Here is a 16,694-nt window from a genome sequence, read left to right as displayed (position 1 = left end):
TTGGTTCTCTAGACATCCATCAGCATTTATACTCTTTGCACCAAAACCCGCTGGTTCTCGCGAGATCAAATTCCAAAGCCAAGGTTCCGTCCTAACGGGGGGCCGGGTCCTGGCAGGTGCATAAAAGTTATTAAAAAAAAAAAAAAATCACAACCTTTCCAGGACTTGAATGGAAGAAGCAAATTTCAAAGTGCAAAGTTGAAGTGTGCACTTCGATAAGACATCTCTGTGCCCAGTATTTACTTCCTTAAGTGTTTTTATGTAGTTTTTTCCTCTCCCCTTTCGAGTCCTCACACGGGAACTCCGCCCAAGGCGCTCGCAGGAGTAGGCGCCTCGGCGGAGGCCCAGCCTTCACGAGGTCGCGTTTCTCTTCAGGCCACGCCCCCATCCCGAAGGCTTTAAATACTCTGAGTGGTACGTCACTTTCAAGCGACCTCATCTTTGTCAGTGCACAAAATGGCGCCTTACAGCCTACTGGTGTCCCGGCTGCAGGTGAGCGAACTGAGGGCCCCCTGGGTTCGCGGGGGCGGGGTGCCTCCTCCTGTGCTTGCGGCTGTGGGCGAGGCAAGACGAGGCAGGCCCGACCTCCGGCCGGCTTTTCGTGTACCTGTCCCTGTCGCGGGCCCAGCACCCACGCTCGCTCCTCCGGCGCCCGAGGTCAAGGCGTCCCTGGCTCTGTCAGCTCTCTCTGCTCTGTCCCCGCCCAGCTGGAAGCTTGGGTCTTAGAAGCAGCATCTAGGTGAAGAGTGGAGTCACCTCTTTCTCGTTTTCGTGGACCTCACTTTCTACCCCATAGAGTTTCGTTTTCTGTTCCTCAAGGTGAGGACAAGGTGACTGGGGGGGCGCGGTGGTTGTTGAGCTCGCTAGGCCCAGAACCCGAAGGCCTCACTTCTCATCTCTCAGCGGCGGAGACTCGCTAGCCAAGTGCATCAGTCGTTGTCAAACCCGAAGTCTGGAGGAAAAAAACTATATTCGATCTTGAGGGAATCCTGCAGAACATAACAGCCAAGAGTTCTAGGGGACCTTCCGTCCCCAGCTGTAGTAATTAATAATGATAACAGTAGTCTCTCACCTTTGCGCAGATTGCAAGACCATTCCTCGTCATATCACTTAATTTATATGATCATTTGGTAGGATGATTATTCTCATTTGATAGGTGATGAAACTGCTAGGTAAAAGTTCCTGCTCTCTCTTGAGTGTTACCCAAGTGCTGTGGCCTCAGCATCTGCCCTACTTCCCCGCTGTTCGTGTCACCCTGCCCTCAGAACTTTTTGAACCAGAGTGTGATCCTGGAGCTGATGTTTGTATTTGTGAGAGTACCAGAACGAAGTATATTGAGCCCACTTTCGTTGCTTTTCAATTACTAGATGGGAAGGTAAAAGAATCAACAGTTTGACCTTGACAATCCTGTTATGAACCATCTAGAAAATTGACTGTGACTGCCAGATGGCTTTTTCAGTCTTAACTTGACAATCCTAGGAAGGTGGTGTTACACACAAAGGTTCAATGTCAAGCGTGTATTTTAATAAAAATAAAGGAAGCAAGCATTTGTGGACATTTATGCAACTTTTTACATTTAACCTGTGCATCTACTTTGGATCAAGTAGCCAACTATACTTACAGGTTTGAAGAAGGTAAGGTACTGTACCCTCAAAAAGTTTTGTGTTACCAGAAGTTATTTATTAAGTCATATTGCTTAAATTTAAACCATTTAAAGTGAAGTTATCATTTATCTTATTTATACTTACGGGGTCTCAGTTCTGGCAGAAACAGGGGATTTGGCCTAATTAATTCTCTCTTTAGATGCTTTGATTCTCCAGGTTAGCAATGTGGAATAGTTGTTTCTTCTTGATCCTACTGTCACATGATCTAGTGAAGTTATACAAGGTTATTTGATAAGGTAAATTATTAGATTTATTGAGCTTGGAAGAGACAACTGATATCACAGTATTTTTTAACCGAAAAAGAATCTTGGAAAGCATGAGCATTAGACATGCATAGGAAGAGAGCTGGACTCTTCCAAGTTAACCCATATGCTAACCCATCCAAGTGACCTTGAACTTGGAAACGGAATCCCAATTTCTTCATCTGTCATTTGGAAATTGTGTTCATTGAAAAACATTTATCGAGTACTTGGTGATCAGCTTCCATTCATATTGTTATAATAATTGTTACAAAGCAATGAGCAAGAATGTATTTGTTTATGATCATCATGTCGTCCAGCTTCCTCTTTTATAGACAGACACTCCAAGACCTTGAGACTGAGTCTCCTTGTTTCTGCATTTAGCTAAGATGAATGAGCAGCATTATACCACACTGTCTGCTAATAGCCAGGCTGTCTTAAGTAATGGCCAGCTTCCACTGTTGTCTAAAAACTTTGTAAATTTACCTCTTTTATGTTCAGCTACATTTGAGAAGTGATGGTACTACCTTAGTTGTTGTGTGACAGAACCCTGTCCATGCACTCAGTTTATTTACCACATATTAACTGAGTACCCTCTGCTTCCTCTGGATACAACGAGAAGCAGAAAGAGCAGATAATTCTGTTCTCATGGAACTTCCACTTATTCTAACGTATTCTGCTGCAGAGGATCTTGGAGATCTTTCTCAGCTGAAGTATTTTGGGCAGACCTTGATTGAACCTTGACTGGACCAAAGGTGATGGCAATTACTACTACCACTAAGAGCAGCTAACATTGAACTTAACTGTGTGCCAGTAGCCTCGCATGACCCTGTGAGATATTGCAGATTTATTAGCCTTGTCTTATAGATGAAGAAATAGGAGTAGAGCAGAAACACAGTGTAATGGCTGAGAGCATAGATTCTGGCATCCAATGTCTTACTTTAATGCTGACTCTGATATGCACTAGCTGTGGCTTTGGGCAAGTTACTTCACCTCTCTGTGCCTGTTTCCTCACCTGTAAGATAGGGATAATAGTATATCTGACTTATCTAGTAATCATAGTTGCAAAGTACTTAGAACCCTTGTCGTCGTGTCCTGAAGTCGCTCAGTCGTGTCCGACTCTTTGCGACCCCATGGACTGTAGCCCACCAGGCTCCTCCCTCCATGGGATTCTCCAGGCAATAGTACTGGAGTGGGTTGTCATTTACTTCTCCAGGGGATCTTCCCAACCCAGGGATCAAACCCAGGTCTTCTGCATTCCAGGCGGACACTTTAACCTCTGAGCCACCAGGGAAGCCCACTTAGAACCCTGCTTCCATCTAAAAGAGCTATATAAGTGTTTGTTCATTAAATTAAAATAAACTTGTCTAGGGCCTTATCACTAGTTGTTAGTGGATGTGGTTTGAATCTGGTACTTTCTGACTCACAAGCCTGAGGTCCCAGCACCTGCACCATACCACTGCTTCCCTTTGCCATCAACACTCAGCCTGTCAACCAGGGCACCATTAATGGTCCATAACCAGAGAACAGTGCTCCACAAAGTGTTGTGTCATTTGATACCTGATACCAGGTAGGAAGATAGAAATAAAGTGAAGAAAATGGAGGTGAAGTTTTTGAAAAACCATATCTACTCTCCAGTTTTTAAAATTAACTTTCAGGGACTTCCTTGGTGGTCCAATGGCTGGGACTCCATACTCCCAATGCAGGGACCCTGAGTTCAATACCTGGTCTGGGAACTAGATCCCACACTGCAACTAAGATTCGGCACACCCAAATAAATAAATATTAAAAATAAAATAAAATTAACTTTCATGTAAATGACCATGGATAGAAAATAAAAGGGGTTGGGCACTTCCAGATACATTTTAGGTCTTTGGTTTTGCCTTGAGATACCGGGATGCTGAGTTCTCACCATGTGACCTTGCGGAAGTTATGTAACTTCTTGCATATAAATCTGAAGAGTCTGTTAACTACAAAGAAATCAGACACATTTGCAAATGTTAAAAGTGCCTCTGTAAAGTGCCACATTAAAAAAAAAAATCTTGCTTTGAATTGGGAAATAGATCATTCTGGTTCCCTATTCACTGTGGTACCTTCTCAGGTGACCAGTAGTTAGTTGTTGGTTTGAATTAAGTGAATGAATGAACAGATGAGTAAACTTCCAATCTGAAATTTGGGCAGAGTGAGTATGAGGATGAGGGGAGCACACCATTGCCTTTTGAACAGCCTGTTCCTAAAACGTTTATTGAACGCTTAACTATGTCCCTATCTCTCTTCTAGACACTGAGAGAGTAATAATCAACAGGAATAGTGGAGCTTGTATTGTAGTTCTGGGGAGACAAACAAGTGGACAAGAAAATTTAGCTGTGAAGTAAGACAACGAAGATAAGGATAGTGTGGTCGAGAGAGTAGAGGTGAGGATGTGGCATAGCTTTTGACTGGAGTGGTTGGGGAAGGCTTCTCAGAAGAGGTAGCATTTGAACTGGTACTTAAATGATAAGACAACCCTTCAGGATTTTGGGAAGGGCCCAAAGTAGGAGGGGAAGGAGCAGTATGTGCAAAGCACCTGAGATGGGTCTGAGGATAAGAAATAAGGCCAGTGTGGCTGAGGTGATGTGAGGGAGGTCTGAGCAAGTGGCAGGAGCCAGGGTCCTGTTGGATCTGGTAAGGAAATTGGGTTTTACTCCAAGTGTAATGAAAATCCACTGGAAGATTTTAAATGGTGAAGTGACAGGATTTGATTTGTAATTGAGAGGGATCATTCAGGCTGTATGTGTCTTCATCAGCCCTGGTGTTCTTTGACACCCCTTGTTTTCCCAGCATGTAGTTTGGAAGGCAGTGGTGGGCTCTGCGCCCCTCAGCATGTAGAAGGGGAGGGACTGCAGGGCAGCTGCATTGGGTGAGGGGGGCAGGGGGGAATTGGATGAAATTTGTCAAAAGGTGCAAAGTTTTATAGTTATGACTAAGTACTAGGGATGTAATGTACCTGGTAAATATAATTAATACTACTGTATGTTACATATGAAAGTTGCCAAGAGAGTAAATTCTAAGAGTTCTCATCACAAAGAAAAAAGATATTTTTCCATTTATTTGATTTTGTGTCTAAATGAGGTTGATGGATGTTCACTAAACTTAATGTGGTAATTATTTCATCGTGTAAGTAAAATCATTATGCTGTACACCTTAAAACCTACACAGCTATGTCAATTATATCAATAAAACCAAGAGAAAACAATTTTTTTAACAAAAATAAAACGAGAAAAGGCAGCACATGGGATACCAGGAATCTCAGGAGGCTCCTCTAAGCCCTTCTCACCACGTGGCTTCAAGCGAGGCCTCAGCCCTCTAGCACTCTGGTTACACATCTGCAGAATGGGACAATTCATAGCTACCTTCCAGTTGAGAAGGCTCCTGAAGACCTAGTAATGTTTGGAAAGCTCTTTAAACACATGGTCTTCCCTGGTGGTTCAAATGGTAAAGAATCCACCTGCAATGCAAGAGACCCAGGTTCGATCCTTGGGTCAGGATGATCCCCGGGAGAAGGAAATGGCAACCCACTCCTGTATTCCTGCCTGGAGAATTCTATGAACAGAGGAGCCAGGTAGACTACAGTCCATTTTTAGAATGGTGCTGAAGACCTGGTAATATTTGGAAGATTCTTTAAACTCTATGGACTATAAAAATGTGTGAATAGTTTCTAATGTTATTTTAAAAATAGACCTTTTCTAATATTGAGACAAAGGACAGATTTTTTTTTTTTTCTTAAACTATTCTAGAATGAACCTGTGGAAGCTCTTCTTTATTTAGTGGATCCGAAAAGGCAGGGAGAATGATTTTTTCTTGGATTCATTGTGCAAAGCTTGGGTCAAAGGAAAAGGCAGCAACGTTGCTGTGTGGCCCTGGGAAAAAGAGCTAAGTTCTGGAGCCTCAGTTTCTTCATCTATAAAATGGACACTGTACCTTCTGTCTCTGGGCGATTGTGAGTATTAGGTGGGACTGTGTGTATAAAGTGGGGGAAATCTGACACAGGATATATGGGCACTTGGTGAGAGTTAGTCTGTGTCTCCACCCCTCCAGATGGTCTACAGCCTCCATTGCCCAGCGTTTATCTTCAACTGATATGTTTAAAAAGAGTCTTGGGACTTCCTTGGCGGTCCAGTGGTCAAGACTCTGTGCTTTCACTGCTCTGGGCCCGTGTTCCATCCCTGGTCCGGGAACTAAGATCCTGCACGCTGTGTGGTACCGCCTGAAAAATAAAAAAGAGTGGCTCTAGTGAAGCTGCTTGTTCCTTCTGTAATGGCCGTGGATACTGGGTGTGTAGTGGTAGTGCAGGAATACCTTTTGGGTACGGCTCTAAGAGAGTTGGGAGAAGAGGAGCAAATGAACCCATGGCTTCCTGTTTTTTAATTTTCTAAGTTGAAGGCCAGCATTGAGAAGGCGAGCTCTAGAATAACATTTGCAGTATTTCCATCAATAAATACGAGGTTCCTTGGGGAATTTAGGCCCAGTTAGGAGCATTTCTGCTTTCACCCTGCAGTACTTGAGACAATTTCTCAGTGGGAGCTTTAATTCTGTGGCCGGTTGTGGGGGGACCAGAGAGGCCTCAGGAGCTCCTTCAGCCTACACTTCAGTGCTCTGTTGCTGGGCACTTCACCTTCAGCTAGACATTGCTGTTACTGTTGTCACTGCTCACTGAGAGAACTACAGAACTTATTTAAAAGGCCCGGCCTGTGAAAGAGCTTCTGTGCTGGTGAGGAAGAAACCACATCTTGGTAACTGTAATACATTGCGCTGAAGCGAGGAGGGGAGGGGGTGTGCTGGGTGAAGCTAAGTCCAGGCCGCCCGCCCTACTTGCATGAGTGATGGCATGCTCGGTCTGCCCCACCGCACCCTTGGCGTTCAGAAGATACCCATACTGAGCTGTCAGCCCTGCTGTACTCGTCACTGAACTAGGTCTTGTTGGACAAGCGCTGCCTCACTTGACCTTCACAACAACCTAAGATGTAGGTGTCGTTAGCCTTGCAGAGTTTCAGAAATTAACTAGTTTTAAATCTTTGTATGTGGCCAAGGAAAGGAGGGCTGGAGAAGTGAAACAGTTAAACAGACCCCAGTTGGTTAAATGGCCTGCCCAAGGTCACGACTAGTATGCAGCTGCCTCAGATTTTGACTGCAGGCTTGTTTGACTGCAGAACTCAGGGTTTTTACCCTTTGGTCAAACTGTTTTCCTAGAGGACTCCCCTGAGTATAGCAAGTAGAAACTGGATCTCTGGAGAGTAGGCTAGATGGAGGGACACAGTTCGGTTGGCTCCATGTCCTGTTGGGATGTGGAGATGTTTGAGGCCATGGTTGCCTTCTGCCCCAAATACCAGCAGAGCTTGAGAGGGAGGGCCCAGAGCTGTGGGTCAGCCTCACAGGCTGCCTGTCGAGCTTTCGGAGGAAGCTATTGCCTCAGGATGGGCGGTGGGGGCCAGACCAGGGCTCAGAATTTATATGCAGTTCATGGTGTGCCTGGAGTCTGCTTCAGACACCAGCAAAGGAGAATTAGGCAGATGAGTGAGTCTATCAGCTGACTTCTTAAAGGAACCCCTACTGCCTTGGACCCCATTTAGAGGCTGTGTCTTGGATAGAATGGCTCCCTGCCCCCTTCCCAAGCCTCTGAAAAGGACTGCATCACTTTTGTGCCTGCCTGTTGCATAGCAACCAAGCTCACTGATTGCCTAGGGACAGGAGGGAGTTGTTATAGCTTGGGAGTCTTAGGAGGGTTGCCAGACATTCTTCTGCCAGGAGTGGGAGACAGTTTTTAGAAGCAGGAGAGATGTGGAGAGATCACCCTTCTTGAGGAAGCAGAGATGTGGAGAGATCACGCTTCTTAAGGAAGGTGCTGACTGACGTGCATTCCTGCATTGCTCACCTAGACAGAGCCTCACCTGAGGCTTCCCTGCCAGGAAGAGCTGGTTGCTAAGAGCTGTGAGGCTAAAAGCCATTGAGGGTTATGGTCAGAGGAACCAGGAGTCTTTCCCTTCCCGAGACCTTGAGGTCATCTTGCTGGTGAAATGGGTGGCCTCACGTGGTAGTGTGTTCCCCACTGCCAGAAAGGGTCTCTCAGGCATTCAGGGGCAGAATGAGTGGATAGATGAGACCTTTTCAATTCTGAGATGTGCTGTCCTGGTGCTTGGGACCTGCTCTGGGGCTGGGAGGGACCTGCTTTGACAGCTGGGAGGGGGCAGAGGGCATGGTCGGAAACAGCAGCTCATGGTTCTTTCTCAACATGTAGGTAGGAGGTATGTGAGAGGCAGCATCTCCTCCCAGGAGAAATGATGAACAGCAGCTTACATTTATTGAATGCCTGCCAGGAACCCAGCTGCCGAGCTCTGTGTTTTCCATATATTTTTTCCTTAAAGAAGACTACGTTTAAAACTCTCTTTCCTTCTCCCAGTTCCTGTTCACAGAGGCAACCACTGATAGGAATTTTGTATTTTCATTCCACACTTTTTTTTTCCCCCTCTATGTTTACAAACAATACATTGTTTCCGGGCTTACCAGGTGGTGCTAGTGGTAAAGCCTCCGCCTGTCAGTGCAGGAGATATGAGAGACGTGGGTTCAATTCCTGGGTCAGGAAGATCCCCTGGAGGAGGGCACGGCAACCCACTCCAGTATTCTTTCCTGGAGAATCCCATGGACAGCGGAGCCTGGTGGGCTACAGTCCGTAGGGTTGCAAAGAGACAGACGCGAGGGAAGCGACTTAGCACACACATTGTTTCTAATCCTCACAAAATCTCTACTGTTTTACACCAGTTCTACAGAAAAGGAAACAGAGGCTCAGAGAAGTGAAGACTCTGGTCTGAGGTCCCAGAGCTGGGGGAGCTGAGGTTCTGGGCCAGGCCCCTCCAGCTCTAGAGCGGATGCCTTCCCTGTGGCTAGACACGGGCTGCAGTGTTGCTGCAGTGAGACTTGACAGGCCAGAATGGGGCCGGCGACTTCCCTGTCTCTTGCTGAAGCAGCTGCCTTCAGAGACCAGGCTGCTCCAGGATCCCGGCCAGTTTGGACAGCTCAGCCACCTTCTCCTCCGCTTGCTCTGAGCTGTAGCGCCCTCTGACACATGGTTCTCTGAGGCAGCGCTGGTGTGTGGCGTGCTTCAGAGTGTGGACGGAGGTCAGACTGGCCCAGCTAGCCTGCCCCATGCTTTGGCTCTGTGAATAGGCACGGAGGCTCAACACAGCCTCTGCCAGAGACACTCACAACTTGAATTGGAAAGCAAGATGAGGAGCCTGTGTTCAAATCATGGTTCTGTCTTCATCCATCTCATCATCCAACACTGGTGTCCTGGACTCTGTGTCCTAAACTCTGAGTCTGTCGTGGTGACCAAATGAGACAAGTCTTCTGCCCTTGTAGAGCTTACATTTTAGTGCAGTTTACTTTCTCACCTGTCGGAGTCTGTTTTCTCTTTAAAACAGAAGACACAATGACCTGTGACACTCCTACTTGGCCCAGTTGTTGGGAAGGTGACCTAAGATAACCTTTGTGGTCCTGCCTCACAGTTCTGTTGGTTTTGTTTCATTTTATTTCTTACCTGATTCCCTGGCGGGTCCACTTTGGTTATAGTCCTTCCTTCAGAGTTTGTTCTGTGTCAGTTAAGCACAAGATCAGGAGAGCCTCCCTCGCCCCTGGGAGCCCTGGAGATTCATATCCCAGCCAGCAGAGGAGAGGGCACGGTCAGACCAAGAAGCCAGATTCCACCAGAGACACTGAGCCCCCATGGAGGACTGAGCCCACCTGGCTGCCGGGCCTGAGCAGAGGTTGGGAGACACTCTGTAAGCATGGTGAGAAGGGCACGGCTCAGCAGGTTCCCAGCCATGTGACCTTGGGCAGGCCACTTGCTGTCACTGAACCTCTGCATCTTCAGGGCATTTAGGGAGGCTGAGCTCTGTCCAGCAAGGGTTAGAAGAGACACTGCCCTGGAGCAGTGGGTCAGCTGTTGCTGTTTACTCCAAAACAGATCTGAGGGCTTTATGGTCACCCTGAGGGGAGACTCCCACCCAAGTGGATGGAGTTTTGTAGCAAGGAAACACTAGAGTGCTTAGAATGGAGAAGACACAGTCATGGTTTTCAGTGATTTGAAGGGCTGAAGCGTGGAGGAGTGACTAAGCTCATTTGATCTGGTTCCAAAGGACAGGGCTAGGAAGTGTGTCGGTGACTGGGCTGGCTGCTTTCACATGGGTGCTCTCCTTCAATAACCCCTGCAGCGTTAGAGGGGTTCAACAAAACCACGCAGCCTTACGCCACTTGTCGGGGACAGAGCTGGGATTTGAGCCCCGGTTTCCGTTGCCTGATAGGAAGGAGGTGGGTTTCAGTTCAGCGTGGGAAGCATTGGTTGTTAACAGCTGTCTAGTAGTGGAATAGGCTTTCTGTAAGCATATGAGCTCCCTAGAATAATCATGTTGAATCCAGGCTCTGTAGAGGTTGCTGAAGAGGTTTTCTGCCTTGAGGCTGCCCTCGACTTCCTAGTTCCTGAGAAAATGGAGGCTGAGGGCTTAGTAGAAGTATCTGTTCTAGATAAGGGCCTGGTACTTACTCATGAGAATTTCACATGGCCTGGGACTTGGACTCCAAGTATGGGGAAAAAATTTTCCCATTTCCTAATTGTTGTGACATCTGAGTGGATGGCCAGTGGATGATCACTGGAATGACCATGGGGCCAGGTTGAACCAAGCATTATGTTTTACTTTTGGATTGAGAAAACAAAGACAAAACCCCAATAAGTTTTTAATATGCCCAAGTCATCTTCCTTCTTTAAATGATACTACTGATCTAGACTACTTATCCTCCAGGCACAGTGATCAAATGTTGTAAGACTCAGTAATAGCTATTTTTAAGGTAGAATTAATTTCTTACCTTTTTTCCCCCTTATTTATAAAGATACCTATTTAGGAAGCTTGGAAAATACAGAAGTATAAAGAATACTGTAAAAATTACCTATAATTATTCATAATACCCAGAGATAACCCACCCCACCCAGAGATAACTACTGTTAATGTTTTGATAGATTTCCTTGTAAAGTTTCTAAAGTTTTGTAATCAAAATTAAAAATGTTTAATAATAATGTATTTATATTTGTTTAGATTTTCTTTTTTTCTTTTTTTTTTTTTTTAGATTTTCTTCTGATTCTAAAATTTATGTACGGTGTTAAAGGTTCAGATTACCTAAATACAAAAAACTGTCCATAATTTCACCCTCCAGGGATTTTGATGTTATTTGATTTCTTTAATTCATTTGTGTCCAACTCAGTACTTAAAGTTGCCAGGGTTCACTTGGCACTTGGAGGTTTCAGTGTTTAGGCTTAGAGCCAGGCTGCCTTTGAATGCTGGCGTATCTGCAAGACCTTGGGTGAGTTACTGTCCTCCTCCAGCCCTCAAGTTCCTCGTCTGTTAAGTGGGGCCCATATACATTAGGGCTGTTCATGCACATAACCCTTACTGCTGCTACTAGTAATTATTATTGTTGCCATTGTCTTTGCTTAGACATTTCAGCTCTGACACCTGTTCAGTTTGGGTTCAGTGGGTACCCTGGTGCTAGGGGCTGTGAGGAGATGTGGATTCAGCGTGGACTGGTGTTTAGTGCCCTTCTGGGAATCACCGAGTATTGAATTCCACAGGGTACCTGGCATCAGGCCAGGGAGTCTGGTCGAGGGGTGGTGGTGGTAGGTATTTCTGGATGATCTTCAAGGAGTTATAAAATTTTCTAAATTTTCTAAATTTTTTCCAAGAAACATGTCCTACTTTTTTAAATGGGAGGAAAAACTCTAGTAAAAGCTATTTAATAAATAGCCTTCCGTCTCTCCCAGCGTCAGGGTCTTTTCCAGTGAGTCAGCTCATCACATCAGGTGGCCAAGTATTGGAGCTTCAGCTTCTGCAGTCGACTTTCCAATGAATATTCAAGGTTGATTTCCTTTAGGATTGACTAGCTTGATCTCTTGTCCAAGGGACTCTCCTAAGAGTCTTATCCAGCACCACAATTGGAAAGCATCAGTTCTTCATGGTCTAACTCTCACATCTGTACGTGACTGCTACCCCAATAAAAACTTCAAAAAAGAAAACTGGGTTCAAAGGTGAACCCTTGGCTTGACAGTGCACAGCTAGTAAATGGAGGAGCTGGGCCTTTGAGCTGTATCTAAGTTCTTTTCACGGGGTAAGTAAGCCGCAGGTCTTAATTGAGCCTCCTCGGCCCTGCTGGGTGTCTGGCCTGACCTTCTGCCACCTCCTGCTTGTCTTTTGCCTCTCACCATTCTGAGTGGTTTCTAGCTCCTCCTCGCTTCGCTTGACAATTCTGTATCATCGTACATACTGACTGTCCTCCGAGTGCCTTGCAAACCCTTGTTTATCCTCCACGGCCCTGCTCAGTGCAGGCTTGCCCGGGGAGAGTTCACTGTTCCCTCTGCTGTACTCCTGCCCCTGTGTGTGTTTCCTCCTCTCTGCAGGTCACAGTGGGTGCACTGACATGCTGATTGTGGCCAGGCTACATAAGTGTAGGGACTGTCTTACTCTTCTTGGTATCTGTGTCCTACTGACTGGCACAAGATAGATGCTCAAGTGTGAAAATACAAATGTGCTCATGGGAGGTAGGTAGGTTACATGATAAGCCACTGTCAACCTGTTCTGCTTTGGCCCCCCTTGAGTGCATTATCTACATGGCAGCCACAATGACTTTTTATTTTCTTAAGGCAGATATAATCCTGCTTCAGTGGCTTCCCGTTAGTTTTAGGATCAAGTTAAACGTTTAACATGTTGTACTGTAAAGTCCACACATACTTATAAGAAGAGATCAAGGCCTGGCTGCTTGATCAGTAAAGGTGCAGTGAACCCCTTTCATATTCAGACAGTTCATTACTTAGATACAGAATGAGGAGAAGAACAAGCTGAAGGTGCCAGCTCCCTGGGCTCTAGTCGCATACACTGAAAAGGGCCGCACCGGAACGCAAGGAACTGAGCACTGAACCGACAGTCGTGGCGGCCCTGGCACCACTGAACGGCTCTGTATTCTGCAGTTCTAGTCCAAAGAGTCCAGGGCAGAAAGCTCTATACCTCATCAGAATCTGGGAGGCGAGGAGAAACTGTCTCATGACTGCCTCCCAGGGAGGTAAGGAGTCAGGTGGGAGAAGACTTCACAGCTCCTTTAGAAGCCTTCTGTCCTCTGGTGTTCCGAGATGTTTCACCAGGTATTCCACCAAGACGCAGACAAGCTTTAGTTCAGGGTTGCTGGGGGCTTTTCTCATAGATCTCCAAGGTCCTTTACAGTACCTGGCTCCACTTTACCTCTTAGCTCTATTTTCTGCCATTTCCACTGCCCTTTGCTCACTTTGCTCCAGCCAAGCTGGCTTTCTCTTTTTTCAACCACCAAGTGCTTCCCTGCCAAGGGGAATTTGCACCTGCTGTTCTCTCTGCCTGCCAGGTTCCCCGAATTCCTTCTCCTAAACCACACTTTGTTTGCTTGACTAGCTCCTAGTCATGTTTCAGTTCTCAGATGAAAGATCACTGTCTTGGAAAAAGCCTTTCCCCCACCTGGATTGGGTTCTCCAGCTTTATGCTGTTAGAGTGTTGTAGCTGCATCACCTTTCTTTCACAGCGCTTGGATCATTGCTTCCATGGTCTCATGAGTGGTATCTGACTTGATATCTGTCTTCTCCACCAAACTGTAAGCTCGCCAGTGGGAGGGACTATGTCTTATCTTGTTTATCTTATTAATCCAAGCACCATAGCACAAAGTCTTGTGCTTGTGCTTAGTCGCTTCAGTCGTGTCTGACTCTTTGCAACGCCATGGACTGTAGCCCACTGGGCTCCTCTGTCCATGGGGATTCTCCAGGCAAGAATATTGGAGTGGGTTGCCATGCCCTTCTTCAGGGGATCTTCCCAACCCAGGGATCAAACCCAGGTCTCCTGCATTGCAGGCGGCGTCTTTACTGTTTGAGCCACCAGGGAAGCCCAGCCCAAAGTCTGAGGCTGTATAAATACGTGTTTAATGAATTAGTACTACTTCAGTTTTAATTAGGGAGGTAGTATGGTAGAAAAAGTAATAACTTGTGAATTAAGTGACTTGAGTTCTGCTCCAAACTGCTGGATGTTTTTGTTTGTTTTGCTGTGCCATGCAGTACGTAGGATCTTAATTCCCCAATCAGGGATCAAACTTGCACCTCCTACATTAGAAGTTGAAGTCTTAACTACTGGACTGCCAGGGAAATCCCCAAACTGCTATAAACTAGGTATGTGTGACCTGGGACACTCTTCATCTATCAAGTGAATAAAAGATACTTGGTGATCTGGGGTCACCTTGGGTTCTGATAATCTGCTTCCACATGGACCATTTATTGGCCTAGTTCTAGAGGGAAGGGACCCAAAATGAGAATCCAGCTGCCTACTTGACCTCTCCACTTGGGGGTCAGACAGGCAGACTCCCAGGCTCACCCCAAGCCAGCTCTTCCTGTTACCTTCCCGATTTCAGTGTATAACAGCTCCATTTTTCCAGTTATTCAGGCCCAAAACCTCAGTGGTATTATTGACTTTGCTCTCATGCTTTCTTGGCCAGTTTGTGAGCAGATCCTATCGTTGGAATGTCACCTTCTCACTGAAGCCCTTCCTAACTATCCTCCTTTGAATTGCACCTCTCCCCACTTCCCTGGTTCACTCTCCCATTGCTTCTGCTTCCTTCTCTCTTAATGATACTTATTAATATATGACTGAGATTTTACTTGTGTCTCTGTCTCTACTTGACTGTCTCCCCTCCTCCCTTAACCTCCCGGAATGTCAGTCCCAAGAGGGCAGGGAGTACTGAAACATTTTATTCATTGTTGTATCCTCAGTGCCTGGAACAGTGCCTGGCACCCATAATCACTCTAACTGGTTGACAGATGGGCAGAATGGGTAAACAGATGGTAAGCTTTGGTGGTAGGAGGGAGGGGAGACAGGGAGAATGACAGTGAAGATAGATGTTTTTCACCGGCGTCAACCCTGCTTATCATTTCTCAAATTTCTGGCTGCTGCTGAGATAATAGGGGTAATATTAAAACCTAGCTTTTTCCTCCTCCTTGTATCTTACTTCTCCGGTGTCCCCCAAAGACAGTTTTGTTCTGGGAAAGTTGCGTGATAGGGGGCACCAAAGTGTATACATGGAGTTGAAGGGATCAACCTAAGGTTACAGGTTTTAAATTTTTTAAAGTAAGGACACCAAAACAACAGCAAACCAAACCAAAAAGCCCATCAAATCACCCTCTACTGTCGCCATTATTTCTTTAAAGGACCTTTTTAACATCAAAGATACGGGAAAGGTCAACAAGGGACGTGTTTAACTGTAATAAATTTGACTGAAAAAATAACTTGCTCCGTCGTCTTCATTTATCCCATTTTCCTGGTGGATGTTTGTGTGTGGACAGGCACCAAGTGGGTGGGTTGAGGTGGGGGCCACTGGTGCAGGAGGTAGAATGCTGCAGAGAGCCTGGGGATGCAAACGCCTGTGGTGGCAGCTCCTCATTGTTGTTTGGCTTTGATGTTTGTAAGTAACGTTTTAAAAATTTGAGTTACCATTTGCATACAACTTTCTAATAGTTTCTGATAGTTTCATGTATACAACATGATTATAGGTATGTGTGTATTGCAAAATGATGACCGTAGTAAGTCTCCTTGACATCCATCGGCATAACTTGATATTTTTAATTGAAAGGGGTCCCCAACCTCAGAGATCTAATGCCTAATGATCTGAGGTGGAACTGATGTAATAATAATAGAAATAAAGTTCACAATAAATGTAATGCATTTGAGTCATCCCTAAACTATCCTGCGGAAAAATTGTCTTCCACGAACCTGTCTCTGGTGCCAAAAAGGCTGCATTAAGGAAGTGTTTTCAAACTGCCTATATTGACCTGTTACTGGATCATGAAATTAATGGGGTGCAAGTTACTTTCAAAAAAATAATACAGAAAGCTAAATGGAAAAAGCCTGACCCAGAAGGCCACCTATTGTATGATTTTGTTTGTATGAAATATGTGCAATAGACAAATCCGTAGAAACAGCAGATCAGTAACTGCCAGCTGCTGGGACAGGGAGGGTGGAAAGAGGAGCAGCCGCTTGCTTTGGGTGGTGGAGAAGTTCTGGAACGAGACCGTGGTGATGGTTGCACACTGAGTTGCACATTTAACAGTTACAGTGGTAAATCTTACGTGTGCATGTGTACTTTACCACATTGAAAATAATTAGAGAATAAAAATTATCAGTATACATTGCACATGGCAGGTGTGAAACTTTTGAGTTACACATGCTGTCAAGTACCTGCTGCTGGATCACACCATAAAGTGTATTTTGTGTGTGCCTGCGTGTTTTTAGTCAAAACTGGAAAGTCCTCTCTGCAAGGGTCCTTTTAGCCCAGAACATCTTGTGGCCAGTATTTGGATGTTGCTAGGATACTACAGCGGACTTTGAATGACTTCTTCCTTCCCTGATGACTCTCCACGAATGGCATTTGATGTGGAGCAAATCATTCATTCTCTCTGTTTGGCTTTTGCATCTGTAGCCAGTGTTTTTTATTTAAAACCGAACATGATCTTGTTTGACCCCGAGGAGGGCTCAGCATCCTTTTCACTTCACCATCCATATTTTCCTAACTTCACTGACCCGTGTACCTCACGCGTACAACAGCTACTCTGACACCACCACACTGTTCATGTCTGTCGTATCCCACCAACCTCTGGTCTGGAGGGAGAGCATTGTGGTGTTCTAGAGTCCAGTGTGGTACAACTAAGCTCTCTTCA

At 45.7% G+C, this 16,694-nt stretch overlaps 1 protein-coding gene across 1 annotated transcript in view; it reads left to right on the top strand.

Annotated features, from left to right (window-relative positions):
* Positions 1-362: 362 nt before the first annotated feature.
* ACO2 (aconitase 2) overlaps positions 363-16,694 on the top strand; it is a 49,207-nt gene continuing 32,875 nt past the window's right edge. The window contains exon 1 of the mRNA XM_005909434.3: positions 363-492. Within this exon, the coding sequence (XP_005909496.1) occupies positions 457-492 (36 nt within the window). The 5' untranslated portion in view covers positions 363-456. The remainder of the gene's footprint in view (positions 493-16,694) is intronic.

This window comes from Bos mutus, chromosome 5, assembly GCF_027580195.1.
Source record: "Bos mutus isolate GX-2022 chromosome 5, NWIPB_WYAK_1.1, whole genome shotgun sequence".
Lineage (NCBI taxonomy): Eukaryota > Metazoa > Chordata > Mammalia > Artiodactyla > Bovidae > Bos > Bos mutus.
Note: the sequence above shows the minus strand (reverse complement) of the source record. Positions and strands in the feature narration are given on the sequence as shown.